General features: G+C 36.7%; 2 protein-coding genes across 3 annotated transcripts; one reads left to right on the forward strand and one right to left on the reverse strand.

The window, feature by feature from the left end:
* The first annotated feature begins 5,393 nt into the window (after positions 1-5,393).
* LOC127653700 (ubiquinol-cytochrome-c reductase complex assembly factor 2) lies at positions 5,394-9,768 on the forward strand. The gene is made up of 4 exons (XM_052140491.1): positions 5,394-5,559; positions 5,826-5,900; positions 6,783-6,852; positions 9,242-9,768. Exons 1-4 carry the CDS (start codon positions 5,422-5,424, stop codon positions 9,334-9,336), a joined length of 378 nt encoding a protein of 125 aa, XP_051996451.1. The 5' UTR covers positions 5,394-5,421; the 3' UTR covers positions 9,337-9,768.
* Positions 9,769-11,106: 1,338 nt separating this feature from the next.
* On the reverse strand, positions 11,107-16,007 carry tspo (translocator protein). 2 transcript variants are annotated; one of them, XM_052140488.1, is made up of 4 exons: positions 15,859-16,007; positions 12,608-12,781; positions 12,235-12,373; positions 11,107-11,428 (listed from the first exon to the last, which is right to left on the reverse strand). In XM_052140488.1, exons 2-4 carry the CDS (start codon positions 12,778-12,780, stop codon positions 11,255-11,257), a joined length of 486 nt encoding a protein of 161 aa, XP_051996448.1. In that variant the 5' UTR covers position 12,781; positions 15,859-16,007; the 3' UTR covers positions 11,107-11,254. The 2 variants fall into 2 exon arrangements, with proteins under 2 accessions (XP_051996448.1, XP_051996447.1); XM_052140487.1 differs by having other exon boundaries at positions 12,608-12,794; positions 15,859-15,973.
* Between the last annotated feature and the right edge of the window lie 1,714 nt (positions 16,008-17,721).

The raw sequence follows: 17,721 nt of genomic DNA on the forward strand, positions 1-17,721 counted from the left end.
TATGCAAATGCTAACAAAAAAATAATAAATTCGATATTATTATTATTATTATTATTATTATTATTATTATTATTATACTTGTTTTCTAATGTGGGTTCACAGCATAATTTTATTTCCAATTCAACTTGTATTTCATATATTATTTTTATTTACAATCTTTTTTTTTTTTTAAACTTTAGTTAAGTTATCTTTAAGTCCAACACCTTTCTTACTCTTAGCACCTCTGGAGGAATTAATGAAGCTCTTCTAGCTGTTGCAAGCTCACAGTTATGGAACTTTGTTGGGCTTTCTCTGCCTGTGCCATCTCTCTTCTCTATATCCTCTCTGGGGAGCTGCAGTCAGCTGGACTGCTCTCACATGCACTGTGATGACAATGAGGTGAAAAGGTATCAATAATGACAGTAACTGTGGTCAGGCATCCAACAACTGCTCCTATTTGTCTGCATACAACACCTTTTTTTTCATTGTTTCCTCAGGGCAGATGCACTGGAGGGCAACACTCAACAAGAGGAAACATATGTTGCCAAGTTTGAATCCGAGTACATCAACAGTTGTAAGTGTATGGGTGAATCTCATGAAACCTGCCAGCAACATTTCATATTTCATCCAACAAATCAAGTTATGTTTTGCTTGATATTGAACTCCTCATTTGGACAGTTCAATGTTTTTATCATTTGTTCTCATGCTTGAGATTCTTCCTTGCATTCTCATCACAGGACATTTTGCCAAAATGTTGAATTTACCAATAATTATCCTAAAATTCATTTTAACATCCTAGGAATATTATATTCAGTTTATATGATTTAATTTTCCTAGCGGTACCTTTATATCAGGAGTATTGGATTAATTTTGTGAGGAAGGACTTACAAAGGGCACGGAAGACGGGGCTTTCTGAATTGGTGACATCCGTTTGTCTTCCTGGTCTGAAAACAACTCCTCCTTCAAGCCCTACCTCTATACAGAGCCCACCAGGTCTGCAGGTCAAGTTATATGCTCTATGGCAGGAGCTTCCACAAGTGAAGAGTCTTCTAAACTCTATAACTGCACATGAGATCCAGCTTCAGGAGGTGTGTTGTGCACGCTTCCAAATCCTGATCTTGGTCATGATGCCGTCTCACCACTTCTCCCTCTGCTTTTCTGTTTTCATGCTAGGCCATGTTTGAGCTGATTATTTCAGAGGCCTCTTATCAGAAGAGTCTAATAGTGGCAGTGAATGTGTTCCAGTGCTCAACAGAACTTAAACAGGTCCTCTCACGTATACAGCATCATGTTCTGTTCTCCAACCTAAAGGAAGTCTGCAGAGTCAGTGAACGGTATTGACTGAAAACTTGAATATCAGTCCAACAGGGACATTATTCCCCTTTTCCTTGAACATGAGCTTTCATGTTAATTGCAGGATGCTTTATATTTTGATTTGCCTTGCATTCCAATTCAATTCTGTCAGGTTTCTGCAGGATCTGGAGTCCCATCTTGGGCAGAAATTGGTGATGTCACAAGTTGGTGATATTGTTTTGAACCACCAGCAAGGCTTCCAACAAGTCTATGTGCCGTATATCACCAACATGATGTACCAGGAGACCCTCATCACTCAGCTGCTGTTTGTTCTGTTTTGTTGTATCTGCTATTTGAACATATCAAAATTTCTCTAATCATGTGTTATGCAGATATATTGATTAGCAATTTACACTCCTAACCAGGCAGGAGAACAAGAAATTTACACCAATCCTGAAGAAACTAGAGAAAGATCCACAATGCCAGAGACAGACACTCAAGTCCTTCTTGATTCTTCCCTTCCAGAGAATCACACGATTGTCACTCTTAATAGAGGTTGATCTTCTAGAGTTTAAATCCCTACCTAATCTGTTAACATTTAAATGCCATTTTATTATAGTGAACATATTTTATGTCATCTGGATTAGAACATCATCAAGCGAACTAGAGGCGTTTCCTTCAACGTTCCTAATCTGAAGGAAGCCGTGGAAGCTGTGCGTGAGGTAGGCCATGTTTTACTTCAGTAATCTTGATGCTTCTACTTCCCAAATAATGCACAAGTAAATTAATAAGTCTGATTCTACAGATAGTGGAAGAGTGTGATAGAAATGTCCAACAAATGAAAAGAACTGAGCTTCTTGTCTGTTTGGACAAGCTGGTAGACTTTGGAAATGTCAAGGTAAAATTTATTTTTTTATAACATGCCCCTTCAACTGCTCCCTCTTGTATTTTAATGTAAATTTATATTCATATTTTCTGAATTAGTCAATTCCACTGATCACCAGAGGGCGTCATCTGCTTCAAGAGGGAGCTTTGAAACAAATTCTCTTTGGACACCAAAAGGTCTCAGTCTCCCGCAAAGATGTTTACATTCACCTTTTCAATGACCTGTTGCTGCTCTCTCTTAGGAGGTATGATCTGATAATAATTTTGTGTTCTGCCCTTATTTTGCTGCTAAATGGGTAGATTTAATTGGGGCAATCAGTCCCATTGTAAGTTATATTTTAATTGTCAATAGTTTGTACATTTTGAGTGCTCTTTTTTTATTTTTTACTTTCAGTCTCCTAGTTTTGAACTCTAAGGTGTGACCCTCTAGCTCTTATTCTCGTGTACTCCACTTTAGTGCACACAGGTTCATTGTGCAGGACCATGCTCCGTTCCCTGCTAATGTGCTAGTAGAGGAAATGAAAACTGTAAATTTGGGACTGCCCCCGGACTGCTTCCTTCTCCATCTGACCAAGAATCACAATAGATCTTCCACAACCCTGATACTGTCTGCAAGCACACGGTAATTTGCATTGCACACTATAACTTGTTGCCATCATATTTCTCTTTACTGTTCAGTTTATAGGCCGCAAGAGTCAGGTTCTGGAAGGAAATATCGGATTCTCTCCCCCCGTAGGCAAATTGTTGCACACTTGGGTTTGACTAGGTTGTAAAAATATTTTAATTCATGTGTGATGCAGTAACTTCTTACTAAATAATTTATCTTTTTATTTTTTGTATCCTCAGGTTGGAGAAGGAGTCCTGGATCAATGTGTTAACTTCAAAATAGGAGACCGCATGTGTAGAATGTAAAAGTATATTCTTCTAAATCAATGTATGTAGCAAGCTGTGGACTTAAATTTTATTGACTAATTTTAACTACTTAATTGAATATTCTAGATCAATCAACAGCATGTGACCATGTTGATTATCACTAAATATTTAGACTCATCCCTCCTTTCAAAAAAAGTACAAATCAAGGTTACGGTGAGGCACTTCCAATGGAAGTGAATGGGGCACATTTTTGGAGAGATTTAAAGGCAGAAATGTGGAGCTTATAATTTTAAAGCACTTAAATGAGTTCCTCTGTTAAAACTTGTGTATCATTTGAGCTGTGAAGTTGTTTAAATTGTTTTATGGTAGATTAGGGTTTGGCATATCACTAGCAACAAAGTTGTAAACCTAATATATCTTTACACAGAAAAGGTTGGCAATTTTATCACACTAAAATAATGTTAACACATTGTTTACATCTTGTGGCTTTAATTTTCAAATGGTTAATATTTTTCATAATTGAGTATTCCATATTTTATCAATTCTATTAACATATTGAGATGTTTACAGATTGGCCTAATCCATTTCTAAGTGCTTCACTGTTACCCAGATTTTTGCCTTGTATAGAGAAAAAAGCAGGGACATGTCAAACACTTTGTGGTAATCAACATTATGCCATAAAACTGTTGATTAGCTTAATGTGTATTGAACGCAGAATATTCATTTTAATCCTTCCTGGTGAAATGCAATTCTTAAATAAATTTCATACGTATCGCATCCTGACATGTGAGCTTTTATTTCAGCATAACACTAAGTATACAGAAGAGACTTTATATTGTAATTATCCATTTGCTGGGATTTATTCCCTTCAATGTTGAAAGGTCTTGTTCAAGATCCACTGCAGAAATGTATGTTCTTCAATTGCAGCACCACCTGTATTGAAATGGAAAGAAAGTTAGTCTAGCATCAATTTTAGAGGGGTGGGGGAACCTTGAATTCAACACATTTGCCTTTACCTGTAAAAGTCCTTTTAGTTAACTGGGCACTATGTGACTGGTTGTGGAGACATCAAGTCAAAATCTGAAAGGTTTCTAGCAACCCAAACACCCACTGTAAATAAACCAAGGTTTACAAGGAGATTCCTGTAACAATAAAATAAAAGGGAGAGCTGTTAAGTCAACACTGTCAAGATATTTAGAACAAGATACTAGACCAAACATTGCAGAGACATAAGAAAAGTGCTGAAGATTAATCTAATGAAGCTTAAATTGAAAACCTTAAAAGGAATTGGTTAATCCAAAACTTAAAATTCTCAATTTACTCACACTCATGTCATCCCAGATGTGTATGACTTACTTTCATCTGCAGAACAAAGACTTTTTTTTTTTTAGAAGTGAGACACATCAATATTTAAGTCCTGTAGTAAAAGGACTATATAGGAAATATTAATCCGTTTCTCACCCACACCTATTATGTTGTTAATGAAGACATGGATTTAACCACTTAAAACCTATGGATTACGTTTATGCTGCCTTTATCGTTTTTATTTTATTTATTTTTTTCTAGAGCTTCAAAGTTCTGGTCAGCATTCAATTTCGTTGTGTGGACTTACAAAGCTGAGATATAAAATATATATATATATAGTGTTCTGCAGAATAAAGATGGCGAGTAAATGATGAGAATCTTCATTTAGGGTGAACTATCCCTTTCAGAAACCTCCTAAACCAGGGACCAACTAGCATATTTTAATAAGTGTTACACAAATGAAAAAAATGAAGTCTTTGTTGCGTACAAAACTCCTCAATCAAGTTTTATGTCGACGTTATCCAACATAATTTGACAACGCCGACCTCAAATATCGACAAATACAAGCGTCTTTAAAAAGCCAAGTTGAGCATTACATGTAGCAGCATTCATTAGGTAAACATACGATCCATTGATTTGTCCTTTACTAGCTAGATTATTTAATGAAATTGATCCTCAACTATGCCGTTTCTTTTTGTCGCTTACAAGCTTTGATAATGTAAAATGTTAACAAACCTTCTAAAGTCATTCCTGTCCGTCGCAAATCGACAAGCGGAACCAATCCATCCCATGACACCAGGCGATTGCCCTTCAGCTTTCTTTCCGCTCATTTTATTTTGTAAATTTAAGGATTTCCAACCAGAGGGTCTTTTGATGTGCGTTCAATGGAATGGAAATTTCTACGGCATACCATGAGGGTTACAGTTTTGCCCTACGGATCAGTATATGGGACAAACCGTATGACGAGATTGGCCTATTCTTCTTATGCGGACTGAATTTTAAAAACGCCGTACGGTTTGTCCCTCACAGGTTTACAGATTTTCAGCACAGTTGCGCAACGCAGCGCTACTATTTCTTTACGCAAAAATGTCTGCGACCAGATACCGTCGATTTCTCAAGTTATGCGAGGAATGGCCGAGGGACGAATCCAAGAAAGGTCGAGATTTAGGAACGTTTTTACGTCAAAGAGTGGCTGGGGCTTTCCGAGAAGGCGAAAATACACAGGTGCATTTTTAATTAAGGACTTAACTTATAATATATATTTTTACCCCAGTTCTCAAGACCTTGCAAAGTCATGTCATCTTTCGTGTTGTGCGCCGTGATATTCACATTTTCATTACACATTCATTAAATACGTTTGGTGTTGTAAGCATTTGAATATATAAAATTTAAGACAAAGTGTCCTTGAAGGTTTATTTGCTCTTGAACCTTTGTATCTTTTCTCTTCTACCAACGTTTGTTACGCATTAATGTTTAATGTATCATTCAAGATTTCAGACCCTGAGAAATGTGATCAGATGCATGAAAGTTTGGCCCACATCAACAGTAACGTGTATAAAGACAAGGTGAGTCTAAATTAAAATAATTTTCCAAATACTACTTGTTCCAGATTTTAAAAGAAATTGAGATAGCAATTTGGCCTTTAAATAAGGAAGAAACTGGGCATCTTAAAGGGATAATTCACCCAAAAATTCTCTCATAATTTATTCACACTCATGCTGTCCCAGATGTCTAAGTCTGACTTCCCTCTGCAAAACACATTTTTTTTTTTAGAAGAATATCTTTGCTCTGTAAATCCATACAATGCAAGTGAATGGTGACCAAAACGTTGAAGCCCCAAAAAGCAAAAAGGCAGGCAGCATAAATGTATTCCGTAAAACGGAGTGGTTTAATCCAAGCTAGTTTCCTTGGCGATCATGAATACACTTCTTAGCCCCCTGCACTTGCATCAAGTACTAGGAAGTGAAATCATGATTTCGCCTTAAGACTGCAATGGCAAGATGTACAGTGAAAAAGGAGTTACATTTTGGTCTGTTCTCATGCCAAACTGATTGGATTGCTTCTGAAGACATTGATTAAACCATTATTAATCCACCATGGATTACTTGTATACTGCCTTTATGTTCTTTTTGGAGCTTTACAGTTTTGGTCACCATTAACTTGTATTAAGCTTTTTTTTTTTTTTTTTAGTTATCACATAATTTGGATAATTATATTTTTATTTCTATTTCCATAATATAGGTCTTTTCCCTGAACTCTGAAAGAGAAACATAGCTTGCATAGAGGAGACTCAACAAATGAGACGCAGTACTACTTAAAATATAATAACTTTATTTTTCAGCTGTCCAAAAACCTGTACACCCATTTTAATGCAGTGACTGAATAATAGAATGTCTTTCTTTTAGTTGAGATGCAAACAACATATTGTCTTTTTCTCTGGATTTCAGTTTCCTCGGGCAAAAGATTCAAGTTTTACAGGTGTAACTGTGGAAGAGTGTCGAATGCTGTTGGCAACAGGTGAGAAATTCTTTAGTTTTTATTGCCAAACATTAAAAAAAAAAAACATATATATATTACACACACACACACACACACACACACACACACACACACACACACACAGTGTATATTATCTCATTTCAGTGGCACCTTTCAAGCAGTGGGATATATTAGGCAGCAAGTCAACAGTCAGTTCTTGAAATTCATTTGTTGGAAGCAGGAAAATTTTTCGACTTTGACAATGGCCAAATTGTGATGGCTAGACAACTGGGTCAGATAATCTCCAAAATGGCAGGTCTTGTGGGGTGTTCCCGGTATGCTGTGGTTAGTACCTACCAAAAGTGGTCTAAGGAAGGACAACAGGTGAACCGGCAACAGGGTCATGGGTGCCCAAGGCTCACTGATGCGCGTGGGGAGCGAAGGCTAGCCTATGTGGTCTCCACAGAAGAGCTATTGTAGCATAAATTGCTGAAAAACTTAATGCTGGCCATGATAGAATGGTGTCAGAACACAGTGCATCAGAGCTTGCTGCGTAGCCGCAGACCAGTCAGAGTGCCCATGCTGACCCCTGTCCACTAGTGATGGGTCGTTCATGAACTAATCGGTTCTAAGAGCCGACTCGCATATCAAAAGAGCCGAATCTATTAAAAAAATTAAGTTATGCATAATCAAAACTAAGTCAAAATAATCAAAAGATTTAAATGAATAGAATTAACCAAGTCAAAGAATGAATAAAGAAATAAAATAATAGTCCTAAATGCTCTAGCACACACACACATTCTGACTGTCTGCTCAGACTAACGAAAGGTACCTGTTGTTCCTGTCAATCAGACACCGTGTCCACCAATGAACCAAAGATGCGTGAGGGAGGGCGGAGCCAACTTATGTTGTTCAGATTGTATTCGTTTTGAATTGTTACATTTATATGCACTGTTTATATACATTTAAAAGGTTATACTATAAATGCACATGTGAAATAGCATCCTTCTTTTTACATTTATTTCAATATGTGGGATGCTGCAGTTTTGCAAATTGTTATTTTTTTTTTTTGAAATGGTGCAGTATTCTAATATCAGTACCGCCGCTCCCTACACGCATACTACGCAGTCTGCGTAGGGCACCAACTCCCTAGGGGGGCACCATCTTATCCTAGGAGGGCAAAAGAAAGTCCACCGGCTGCTCTTACTCACACGTTATACATTATTCAAGGACCCGAAAGCAGTTGCGGAACACAGACGATCGCTTCGCTTGTATCACGTGGCCCTGTCGTTTATGCTGTTCAGACTGTATTCGTTTTTAATGGTTAGATTTAGATGCACTTTGTTTATATACAATAAAAAGTTATACTTTAAATGAAAATGTTTAATAGCACTCTTTTTCATAACAAACCAATGCATTTTTAAATACAATGTGGTTAAGGTAGAGTATGATTTCATTTAATAATTTAATTAGAATTGTTTTAACACTAATCAAGTCAAACTATCGCAAACTGTTTGACTTGAAAAAATACAAAACATATTTTTTTAAAGAGCCGTTTGGGAGCCCAAAGATGGGTATGGGAGCATCAGAACTGGACCATGGAGCAATGGAAGAAAGTGGCTGGGTCTGGTCATGTGAATGGCCGGGTGCTTGTGTGTTGATTACCTGGGGAAGCGATGGCAGCAGGATGCAATATGGGAAGAAGGCAGGCTGGCGGAGGCAATTTGATGCTGTGGGGAATGTTCTGCTGGGAATTCTTGGGTCCAAGCATTCATGTGGATGTTACTTTGACATGTACCACCTACCTAAAGATTGTTGCAGACCACATACACCCCTTCATGGCAATGGAATTACCTGATGACAGTGGCCTCTTTCAGCAGGATAATGCACCCTGCCACACTGAAAAGTTGTTCAAGAATGTTTTGAGGAACATGATAAAGAGTTCAAGGTGTTGACTTGGCCTCCAAATTCCCCATAGCTTAATCAGACTGAGCATCTATGGGATGTGTTGGCCCCACCTCACAACTTACTGGACTTAAAAGGATCTGCTGCTAAAAAAAAGCTGTTTTGCCTGCACCAGGGATACCTACATGATATTAGGCAGGTGATTTTAATGCTGTGGCTGGTCAGTGTATTTTATTGGACTAAATCTGTATTGACATGTTACTAATTAATTGTCATATAGAATCATGCCTAACTTGATAATGTAATCTAGTGAGCTGTACAAAGAGAAAATGAAACATTCAAATGTTTTAAAATGGAAGAGTTAATCTAACTTTTTATTATTTTGCTATATTGTGGATTACTCTAATCAACTTTACTTTTCATGCCAAAGGGATGGGTTATTAGCTCTCATTTATTAAGCACAGGTCTAAGCAGTTTAATTAGTTCTCTGTATTACCGAGTATTATTTTTTTTGTTGTTACAGGGAACATGCAACAAATGGATGAGGAGAAGGGGTTGTGGAAGACATTAATGGAGCGATTCTCCTCAAAATCTGAAGATGGCCCTCCTGAAAAATAATCATCACACTGTACAGACGTATTTATTTTCAAATAAAACGATGAAGATATTTATGTAAATATTCACTTCAAACTGCTACATTAGATCACATCAATGGCTCAAAATGTTTGACAGAAATCTTTCGAAAAAGTAAAAGTGGTGGACCACTCAGAAAACACCATATAATATCCAGTTTTATGGAATGTTTCTTTCCGAAATGCCAGAGCAGTAATTTATTTTTCCCACAAAATGTTCCAGCTACTTAGTTGTGATCCTATAAGACTGTTCCCACAATTGTGTACTTTAATTATCTTTTTCATGCCCTGCATTTTATAATGGAGAATATTTTTAGTGAAGTTGTGTGAGTGAAGCTGCTGTTTTGCATATATAGTATTGGTGGTAAAAGACTCACTCGAGATGCTTGTTTAAAATAAATTCATTTTTGGGACGATATATATTACTTTTTTTTTTTTACTATTTTCCTTTGAGGTATATGTTTATTCCCATTCATTAACATAACAGTTAAGGGCCTATTAGCATGATTAGTCAGCCATTAAAAAGGAGTATGGCAGTTACATTTTTACTGCTGTATCCTTGAGAAAGGCACTCAAGTTTGGTTTGGGTTTACATCAATTGCAAATAGCATTTTATTATTGAAGTGTCTGATAAATACATTTAACTACTGAAGGATTGAAAATGCCAGCTTATCTCTGCTCTAGGATATAAATATTTTACTTTGTAGGACATTTGTAATTGTTTAGATTAAAAATATGTGCTTTGAAGGTCATTCATTAGTTAAAAGAAAACTGCATAGAACAGTTGGGAAAAAATATTTTGAACTGTGCCCACTGGATTTCACTGGCAGTTATTGATAACATGGTACACGCAATCTTGTAAAATGTGTTCACAAAAGATGATAAAACGCTACACTTCCTGACCACCACCCTTGCACAGACACAAAAAGTCATGTGTACAGTTCAAGTCATTAGAGCTTGTTGTTGGTAATAAAATAGAATCGTACAATGATTTAACTATACAATTATCTGCCACAACACCACTGACAGGTGAAGTGAATAACATTTGTTCTCATTACAATGGCACATGTCAAGAAGTGGGATATATTAGGCAGCAAGTTAAAAGTCAGTTCTTGAATTTCAAGTGTTGGAAGCAGGACAAATGGTATGCAGTGGTTATTACCTACCAAAAGTGGTCTAAGGAAGGATAGATGGTGAAACAGGGTCATGGGTGCCCAAGGCTCACTTTTCTGGTCCGATCCCACAGAAGAGCTATTGTAGCACAAATTACTGAAAAACCTAATGCTGGCCATGATAGAATGGTATCAGAACAGAATGCACTGCAGCTTGCTGTGCAGCTGCAGACCAGTCAGAGTGCCCATGCTGACCCCTGTCCACCACCGAAAGCGCCTACAGTGGGTACGATTCTGGTCTATGGAGGCCCCACCTCACAACTTGCAGGACTTAAATGTCTGCTTCTAACATCTTGATGACGGATATCACAGGTCTTGTGGAGTCCATGCCTTGATGGGTCAGAGCTGTTTTGGCATCACAAGGGGGACAGGCAGGTGGTTTTAATGTTGTGGCTGATCGGTCATGAAAATATTTTATTTGTATAAAAATAGGCAAGGAAGGAAGCAAGCAATTATTAAAGACATTCTGAGTTTGATTGTAAACAAAATACAGCTGATCTTGAGAGACATTTGTGTAAAATGTGCAGAGTTAAGAGATATAATGTGTTCTTTTACTCATTTAATTGATTATTATCAGAAAATTAACTAAAGATTTCTTTCATTCTTGATAATTACTAATCAGTAACTGCAAAATGGCAAAGTTTGAAATCATGATTGCATTTTTTCATAGTGGATTAAAGAAAAACTAGTCTGTTGTGTTAGTTAGAATGGTGTTTGTTTTTATTGGCCTCTTTAGTCTTTTTTTGGATCTGGATTGTCTCTCCAGATGCAGTAGTTGAGGCTGGTAGCAAGGCAGAGCCAGGCCATATATGGCGCCATGAGCAGTGTTGCAGTGCGGCTGATGGGATACCAAGTCACCATGGTGGCTGTGACTGTGCCAGTGAGCATCACTATCTCTATCATTGCCTAAATAGAAAAGAAGATCACCACTATATTTAATCATACATATCCATGTTTAAAATAGTACAATCTTTTGCATGTGATTAGGTTTTTGCAAAAAACATTTTTTTATTTTTTTTCTCTTCAATCTGGGTGGCGGAGGACAAATCTCAGTTGCCCCCTCATCTGAGATGTCAATCTGCACATCTTATCACGTGGCTTGTTGAGCGAGAGCAAAAACCACACATTATAGTGACCACAAGGAGGTTACCACGTTACTCTACCCTCCCTAGCAACTGGGACAATTTGGTTATTTAGGAGACTGGGCTGGATTTGAACTTGTGACTTGAGGGGTGGTAGTCAGTGTCAATACTTGCCCCCTAAGTTTTTTCAGTTTTTAAATATCTGTACATAAGAGATATGGAGTTTGAGACATAAATACTATTTGAGTAACAATAATGAGTGAAAATATTTTTTGTGGTTCTAATGCTTTAATTATGCATTTTGTATTTCACCCTCTGGTTAAACAGGTTATTTGATAACTTCCAACCCAGCCACAATATTAAAAATGTTCAAGGTGTCTCTTCACAAAAATCTCTTATACAATCTCAGTATTGAAAGCAATGAGACTTCCTGATTTAACTGTAATGCAACACTGTTTCACTATATTTTCTAACTAGAATAACAGTTATTTTTGAACTCCTGATTTCCCTCAAGTCCTGTTGGATGTTCATAATGTTACTGAATGCAGGGTGTTTTGTTTTAACCTTTTATTGCAACATTTGTCTAAATTAAATCATTATTACAGGTGACAGTGAAACATGTCTTCTCACCAGTTTAATGTTGTGTGCTCCAAAGAAGATGGGGGTCCATGCCCAGTTAAGTGCCAACTGCAACCCATAGAGCCCCAGTGGCACTAGTGCATCCTGTGTGAAGCCTCCAAGCTCTTTCCACACAAGGTATGAACCATATCTTTAAAAAAAAAGAGAGAGCAGAGACAGAGGAGCATAAACACAGTGTAGATTTTTTTTTCTTTAGTTACTTATTAACTTGAACTGAACTTGAACATGATATTGAAGGAAACTGAACTAGTTTCCTTCAAAGTCTACTACGTGCATGACTATAAATGTTGCCAAATGTACATCTATGCAACCCTAAAATCTAGTCCGATTCAGATTTAAATAAATTACCCCTGTTTCTACATACCCCATGCCAGTGTAGAGAGTGGTCCACACCACTGGAAAAGCAGCATTAGGTGGCCTCCATGAAGGTTTGTTGAGCGTAGTGTACCATGTCTTCACCTCCTTCCTTGTTATAAGACCCCCAAATATCCCACCAATGTGAGGCAGGGCAGTCAAACTCAGCATGGGAATCCACATCCTTTTAGTGCAAACTGACAAATTAAATTTTCTCAGCAAATGTTTATGAATGACATTGTTTTTGAGTAATTGCTCTAAACCCTCCAAATCTGCCATTTCATAGTATGTTTCCTTATCTCCAAAGCAAGAGACAATAAGTGCAACAGTAGCTCATTTGCAGTAAAATAATTAAGACCACAGCCTTCTCTCATAAAACAATCATAAATCATAGACTGTTGAAAAATCTCTCCAATATGGGCGTTTCTTTAACTTCGGGCAATTCCATGTCCCAGGTGTTGATTTTTGTTAAAACCGACATGCAGAACTTTTTTTGTTTTGTTATATGAACTTTTACCTTGCCCATTTAATTTTTCAAATGCTGTTATTGTATCGATTTTATTGTTTTAGCCATGCCCAAACCCATACTTTCAATATTTGACTAAATCCATTATAAAAATACAAATGATTACATTTGTACATTTGCTACAATTTGTGTGCATTTTTAAGATTTACGTATTTCAATTTCATGCAATTTGTGCAATCTTTAAAGGGGTCATATAATGCAATTTTTGTACAAGTTAATATGAATCTTTAGGGTCTAAATGAAAACTTTGTAATGTACTTTTATTAAAAATTCTCATTAGTATTTTAAGAAAACACTAATTTTACCTGCTCAAAATCAGCTCTGTTTTCAGCACGCCGTTTCAGTGCATATGACTTTAAATGATAATGAGCTTTGGTCACCCCGCCCCTCCGTACACAGTTTTTAATAACACAATAACCATAACGCGTTGTTCATTATAAACGTGGGATTATGAATTATATTGAGAACGTCGTAACGTTATGGAAAACATGCCGTAATGTACCCTGAGTGTAAGCATTAGCCACATTCATTGTGAAGCGCGCAAGCGATTTGCAAAGATTAATATAAAGGTTAATAAAACGTTACACTTACTTCTTCTGGAGGTGCAGAGAGAATATAAATAGTTGGTACCGAATCTTTTTTCAGCAGCAGCTTCTTAGCAAAACCAGCTGACTCTACTGACCCTCGCTTTATAAAGCAGTCTGGTGAAAAATGATTCGCGCAAACATGAACGCATTGACGTTGCTCGTGGGGAATATTCCCATCGTAAACAAAACTCAGCCACTGCGTCTTCAGCGGTTCAGATTTAGGAACATCAAAATGACTGCTGTGTTCGTTATTACACCGAAGAACAGAACACCACAAATCGCTTAGGCGCCATTCTGCTCCAGTGTATCAACAATGATGACGGACTATGATTCACGAGTGAGGGCGGGTCTGTGTTGAAACACTGTTGTCAATCAACAATCCTGGGAGGGGCGTCCGACCGTGTGACGTCACAAGGTCGAACGGCTCGATTTGAGGCATGGGAAAATATATAAGGAGATTAAAGGGTAACTAAACACCTGCTCAGAGTCTGACTCCACCCACTAGAAATATTTGAAAATGCTGGAAAAGTGGGCAGACCCCGGCGGGGATAGAGGGAACTAGGTGCAGGGCTGAGGGGGGTCACCTGAGACTCGTAGTGACGGATTAATTGACAGCTGTTGTCAGACTCTATGTTATTATTATTCCTCAAACGGTCGCAAGACGACATGTACATGAATCTGGCGTGGTGAGCTGGAACCTGCTTACGTCAGCTGTCACCGCTTACGTCACGAAGTACCGCAAACAGCCAATAGGAAAATTCAACTGCAGTAGCCACCGTTCAACCTGAAGAGGGCAGCACTCAGACGTTTTTACACCATATATTGTAGAATTAAAACACTTTATACACAAATGTCAAAAAAATTACTTGAATCAATGACCAGTACTAATAAAGCCCCATGCTTACAGATCATTAACTAAAAAAAGTTGGTTTAGGGTTTAGTTACCCTTTAAAACAAAAACACTGGATGGATTTTTATCATAATAGGATGGTTGTGTACAGGCACAGCCAACACACATTTCAGTCAACTTGAAAAAGTGCATGTACCATTCATTATATGACCCCTTTAATTAAATGAATAACACTTAAAATGTTTAGTTTTGTTGTTTAATTTAGTTAAAGATGACTCAATTAAATTGGAATTGAGTTATGAAATTGAAATATGTAAATCTTAAAATTATATATATATATTTTTTAAATAGTTGCAAGACGTTAACTTAATTTCCACTACAGAATTCCATTAAACACAATACAGAATTTGAGATGTTGTGGAAACCACACTGAATATTCTTCATGACTTCCAGAAAAAAACAAAATACAAGAAGAACATATCTGGCACTCCAAACAATATTTTAGCTTATTTTTTATATTTACACTTTTCAATTTCATAACAAAATTCCATAATACCGAATTGTGTAATAATGTTTAACAAATTAAAATTTATAAAACTTTAAATATTTTATTTTATTAATACTCAGTACAACTTAATGGAGTTTTGTTATGAAATTGAAATGGGTCCATTTTTTTTTTTTTTATTTGAGTGTTCTTCACAAAAACACAATTAATTTGTTATAGTTTGAAACGTTTTAAATTAGCGCCAAATTACTGAATGCACCTTTAACGAGAATCTACTAGAATTCCACAGTGCTAGGTCTAAGAAACGCTCATAAAAAAAATACATTAGTAGCAATAAATGAATTCTTGATTTTTACTTGCTATGTTACTCTTCACTTTTCAATATTTCATAATAAGCTTGAATGAACAAACTTCCCATGAATTGAACAAGAGTTCAGCATCGAGAGACTCGAGAGAGAGAGAATGAAACGTGAGGGAGTTTTGGTTCAGTGCCCGACCCGTTAAGATTGTTAGCCTTTGGGAGTACGCCCAAGTCTCTTAAAGTAAAACGTTCTTATTAATAAAAGTGACGATTGTGATTAGCGCAAAACAAAAAACACACAAAGACGGCATTGCTCTCGTGAATGTAGCAGCATTATCGCGCCGTTCTACAAAATGTTTGTCACGCGCTCTGCAGAGCATTATTTAACGCGCGCTACAAATTGTGGAATCTGTCGGCAAAATAGGCTACAACTAATCAGAGCTCGACTAAAACAGAGGCGTTTGAAGTACATAATAGCAATGTTTTCTTTACCTGAAGAGAGAGAGAGAGAGAGAGATGTATCGATGTCCTTCTATGACCCGAGTGCTCTTGAAATCATGATATAACTTCTTAGAACTGTCAGTGGGCGTGCGCGACGAATGAGGCTGGTCAAGTGTAGAAAAAAAAGAGTAGTTTGCTTGTGCGTAGAAACGAAACGTTGGCCATTAGAGGTTCATGTAAACATTTGCAACTTCCTAGTGTGTTATTAGGCAAGCTGTTGTGAAACGATCATAGTAATGCATGAAAGGCATTTGAAATGTCAAAAAAACACTTTCAATGTTTAAACTTGTATAGCTGCTTTTTTTCCTTTGTGGCTTTTGATTTTTATTTTACTTTTATTATATTTATGATATATCTTCCTTATTTAAAAAAAAAAAAAGGAATGCATGAAAGAGTTCAAGGAGACCAACGCGGCGCTGCTGGGGTTCAGATGTCAGTTTATAGTTTGCTCCTGATGTGCTATTGCATGGCTGAACTCTACTATGGGTTCTGTCTTTGTCTAATGTAGATCTTTTTCCAGGTTTTTTGGTGGCCCATACACATTCATGCAAACACTGAGCAAATTATGAAAAAATCGATTAATATTGATTGCATTTCAGTCACATCCTATTACTACAAAATGTTTTTAAAATTGAGAAATAGACCTATTTTTTTTTTGTGAGTTATGATTAAACTGCATTATGAAATTCAAAGGCCCTGCCATGACCCAAAAATCACTTCATGGCATCTGTACCCCCTAATAATCATCAGTCCATCTGCAGGTATGATTAAAAACATTTTTAAAAAGCTTTTCTGAAATGTATGACTTACCTTGTGAATATTTTACATGAGAGCTGCGGGCATGCTTCCAGAATTCTGTCTTAGCTCAGAATAAAACCAGATGGAGAAAGGTTTTTCAGTCTTGTAATTCTGGTCAGTGCCCATATAAATATAGTGTAACTTGTTGCAGTTTGATAAGAAAGTTTGATAAGTTATTTTGATAAATACAGCTTATTATAAGATGACTCTCTAATGATGACATTAAAATTACATAAAGACTCTTACTCCCTAATTTTATGATTATTATTTTAAATAAAACTTTACAGTCTGGTTGACATTGATAAAGACATTGTATAGTGGTACACTGATATTGAATCTAAAAGACCAGAATTTACATTCAGGATTTACAGAATTATTTTCATAATCATCTCAGCCTTAGAAATCATATGAGGTTAAAGGGATACTTAGCTGCACACAGTGTGAATTGCGATAATAAAGTCAACCACCAAACCATCTGTTTGTGCATGTTATTATTACTATATATTTGCTTAAAATATATGACTTTTAACATATGCATACACAAAAATACTGCGACTATCTTGATTCATTTCCATCATTTTGACACTTCCCACACACTAAAAAAGTGCTTAATATGGTAACATATAAATTAACTGGTTTTATTCAAGTCAAAAATACAAAAACAGCCAATTCTCCATTCCCTCAGAAGCCATCATGCTTTTATGGATATCATTACATTATTACCATGGTTTGGTAATATTAAACATCTGTCAGTCAACACCATTCACAGCTGCATCAACAGATGCAAGTTAAGGCTTTTCTTTGCAAAGCAGGAGCCATACATCAACACTGCCTAGAAGCACCACCGATTTATCTGGGCTTGGTCTCATTTGAGATGGAAAGTAGAACAGTGGAATCATGTTTTGTAGTCCGATGAGTCCACATTTTAAATAGTTCTTGGAAAAAAAAAACAACAAAAAAAAAAAACAGCTGTAGTGTTCTCCGGGCCAAAGAGGAATAGGACCATTCAAGCTGTTATCAGTGTCAGATCCAAAAGTCAGTGTCTGTCATGGTATG

This window comes from Xyrauchen texanus, chromosome 13 (genome assembly GCF_025860055.1).
Source record: "Xyrauchen texanus isolate HMW12.3.18 chromosome 13, RBS_HiC_50CHRs, whole genome shotgun sequence".
Lineage (NCBI taxonomy): Eukaryota > Metazoa > Chordata > Actinopteri > Cypriniformes > Catostomidae > Xyrauchen > Xyrauchen texanus.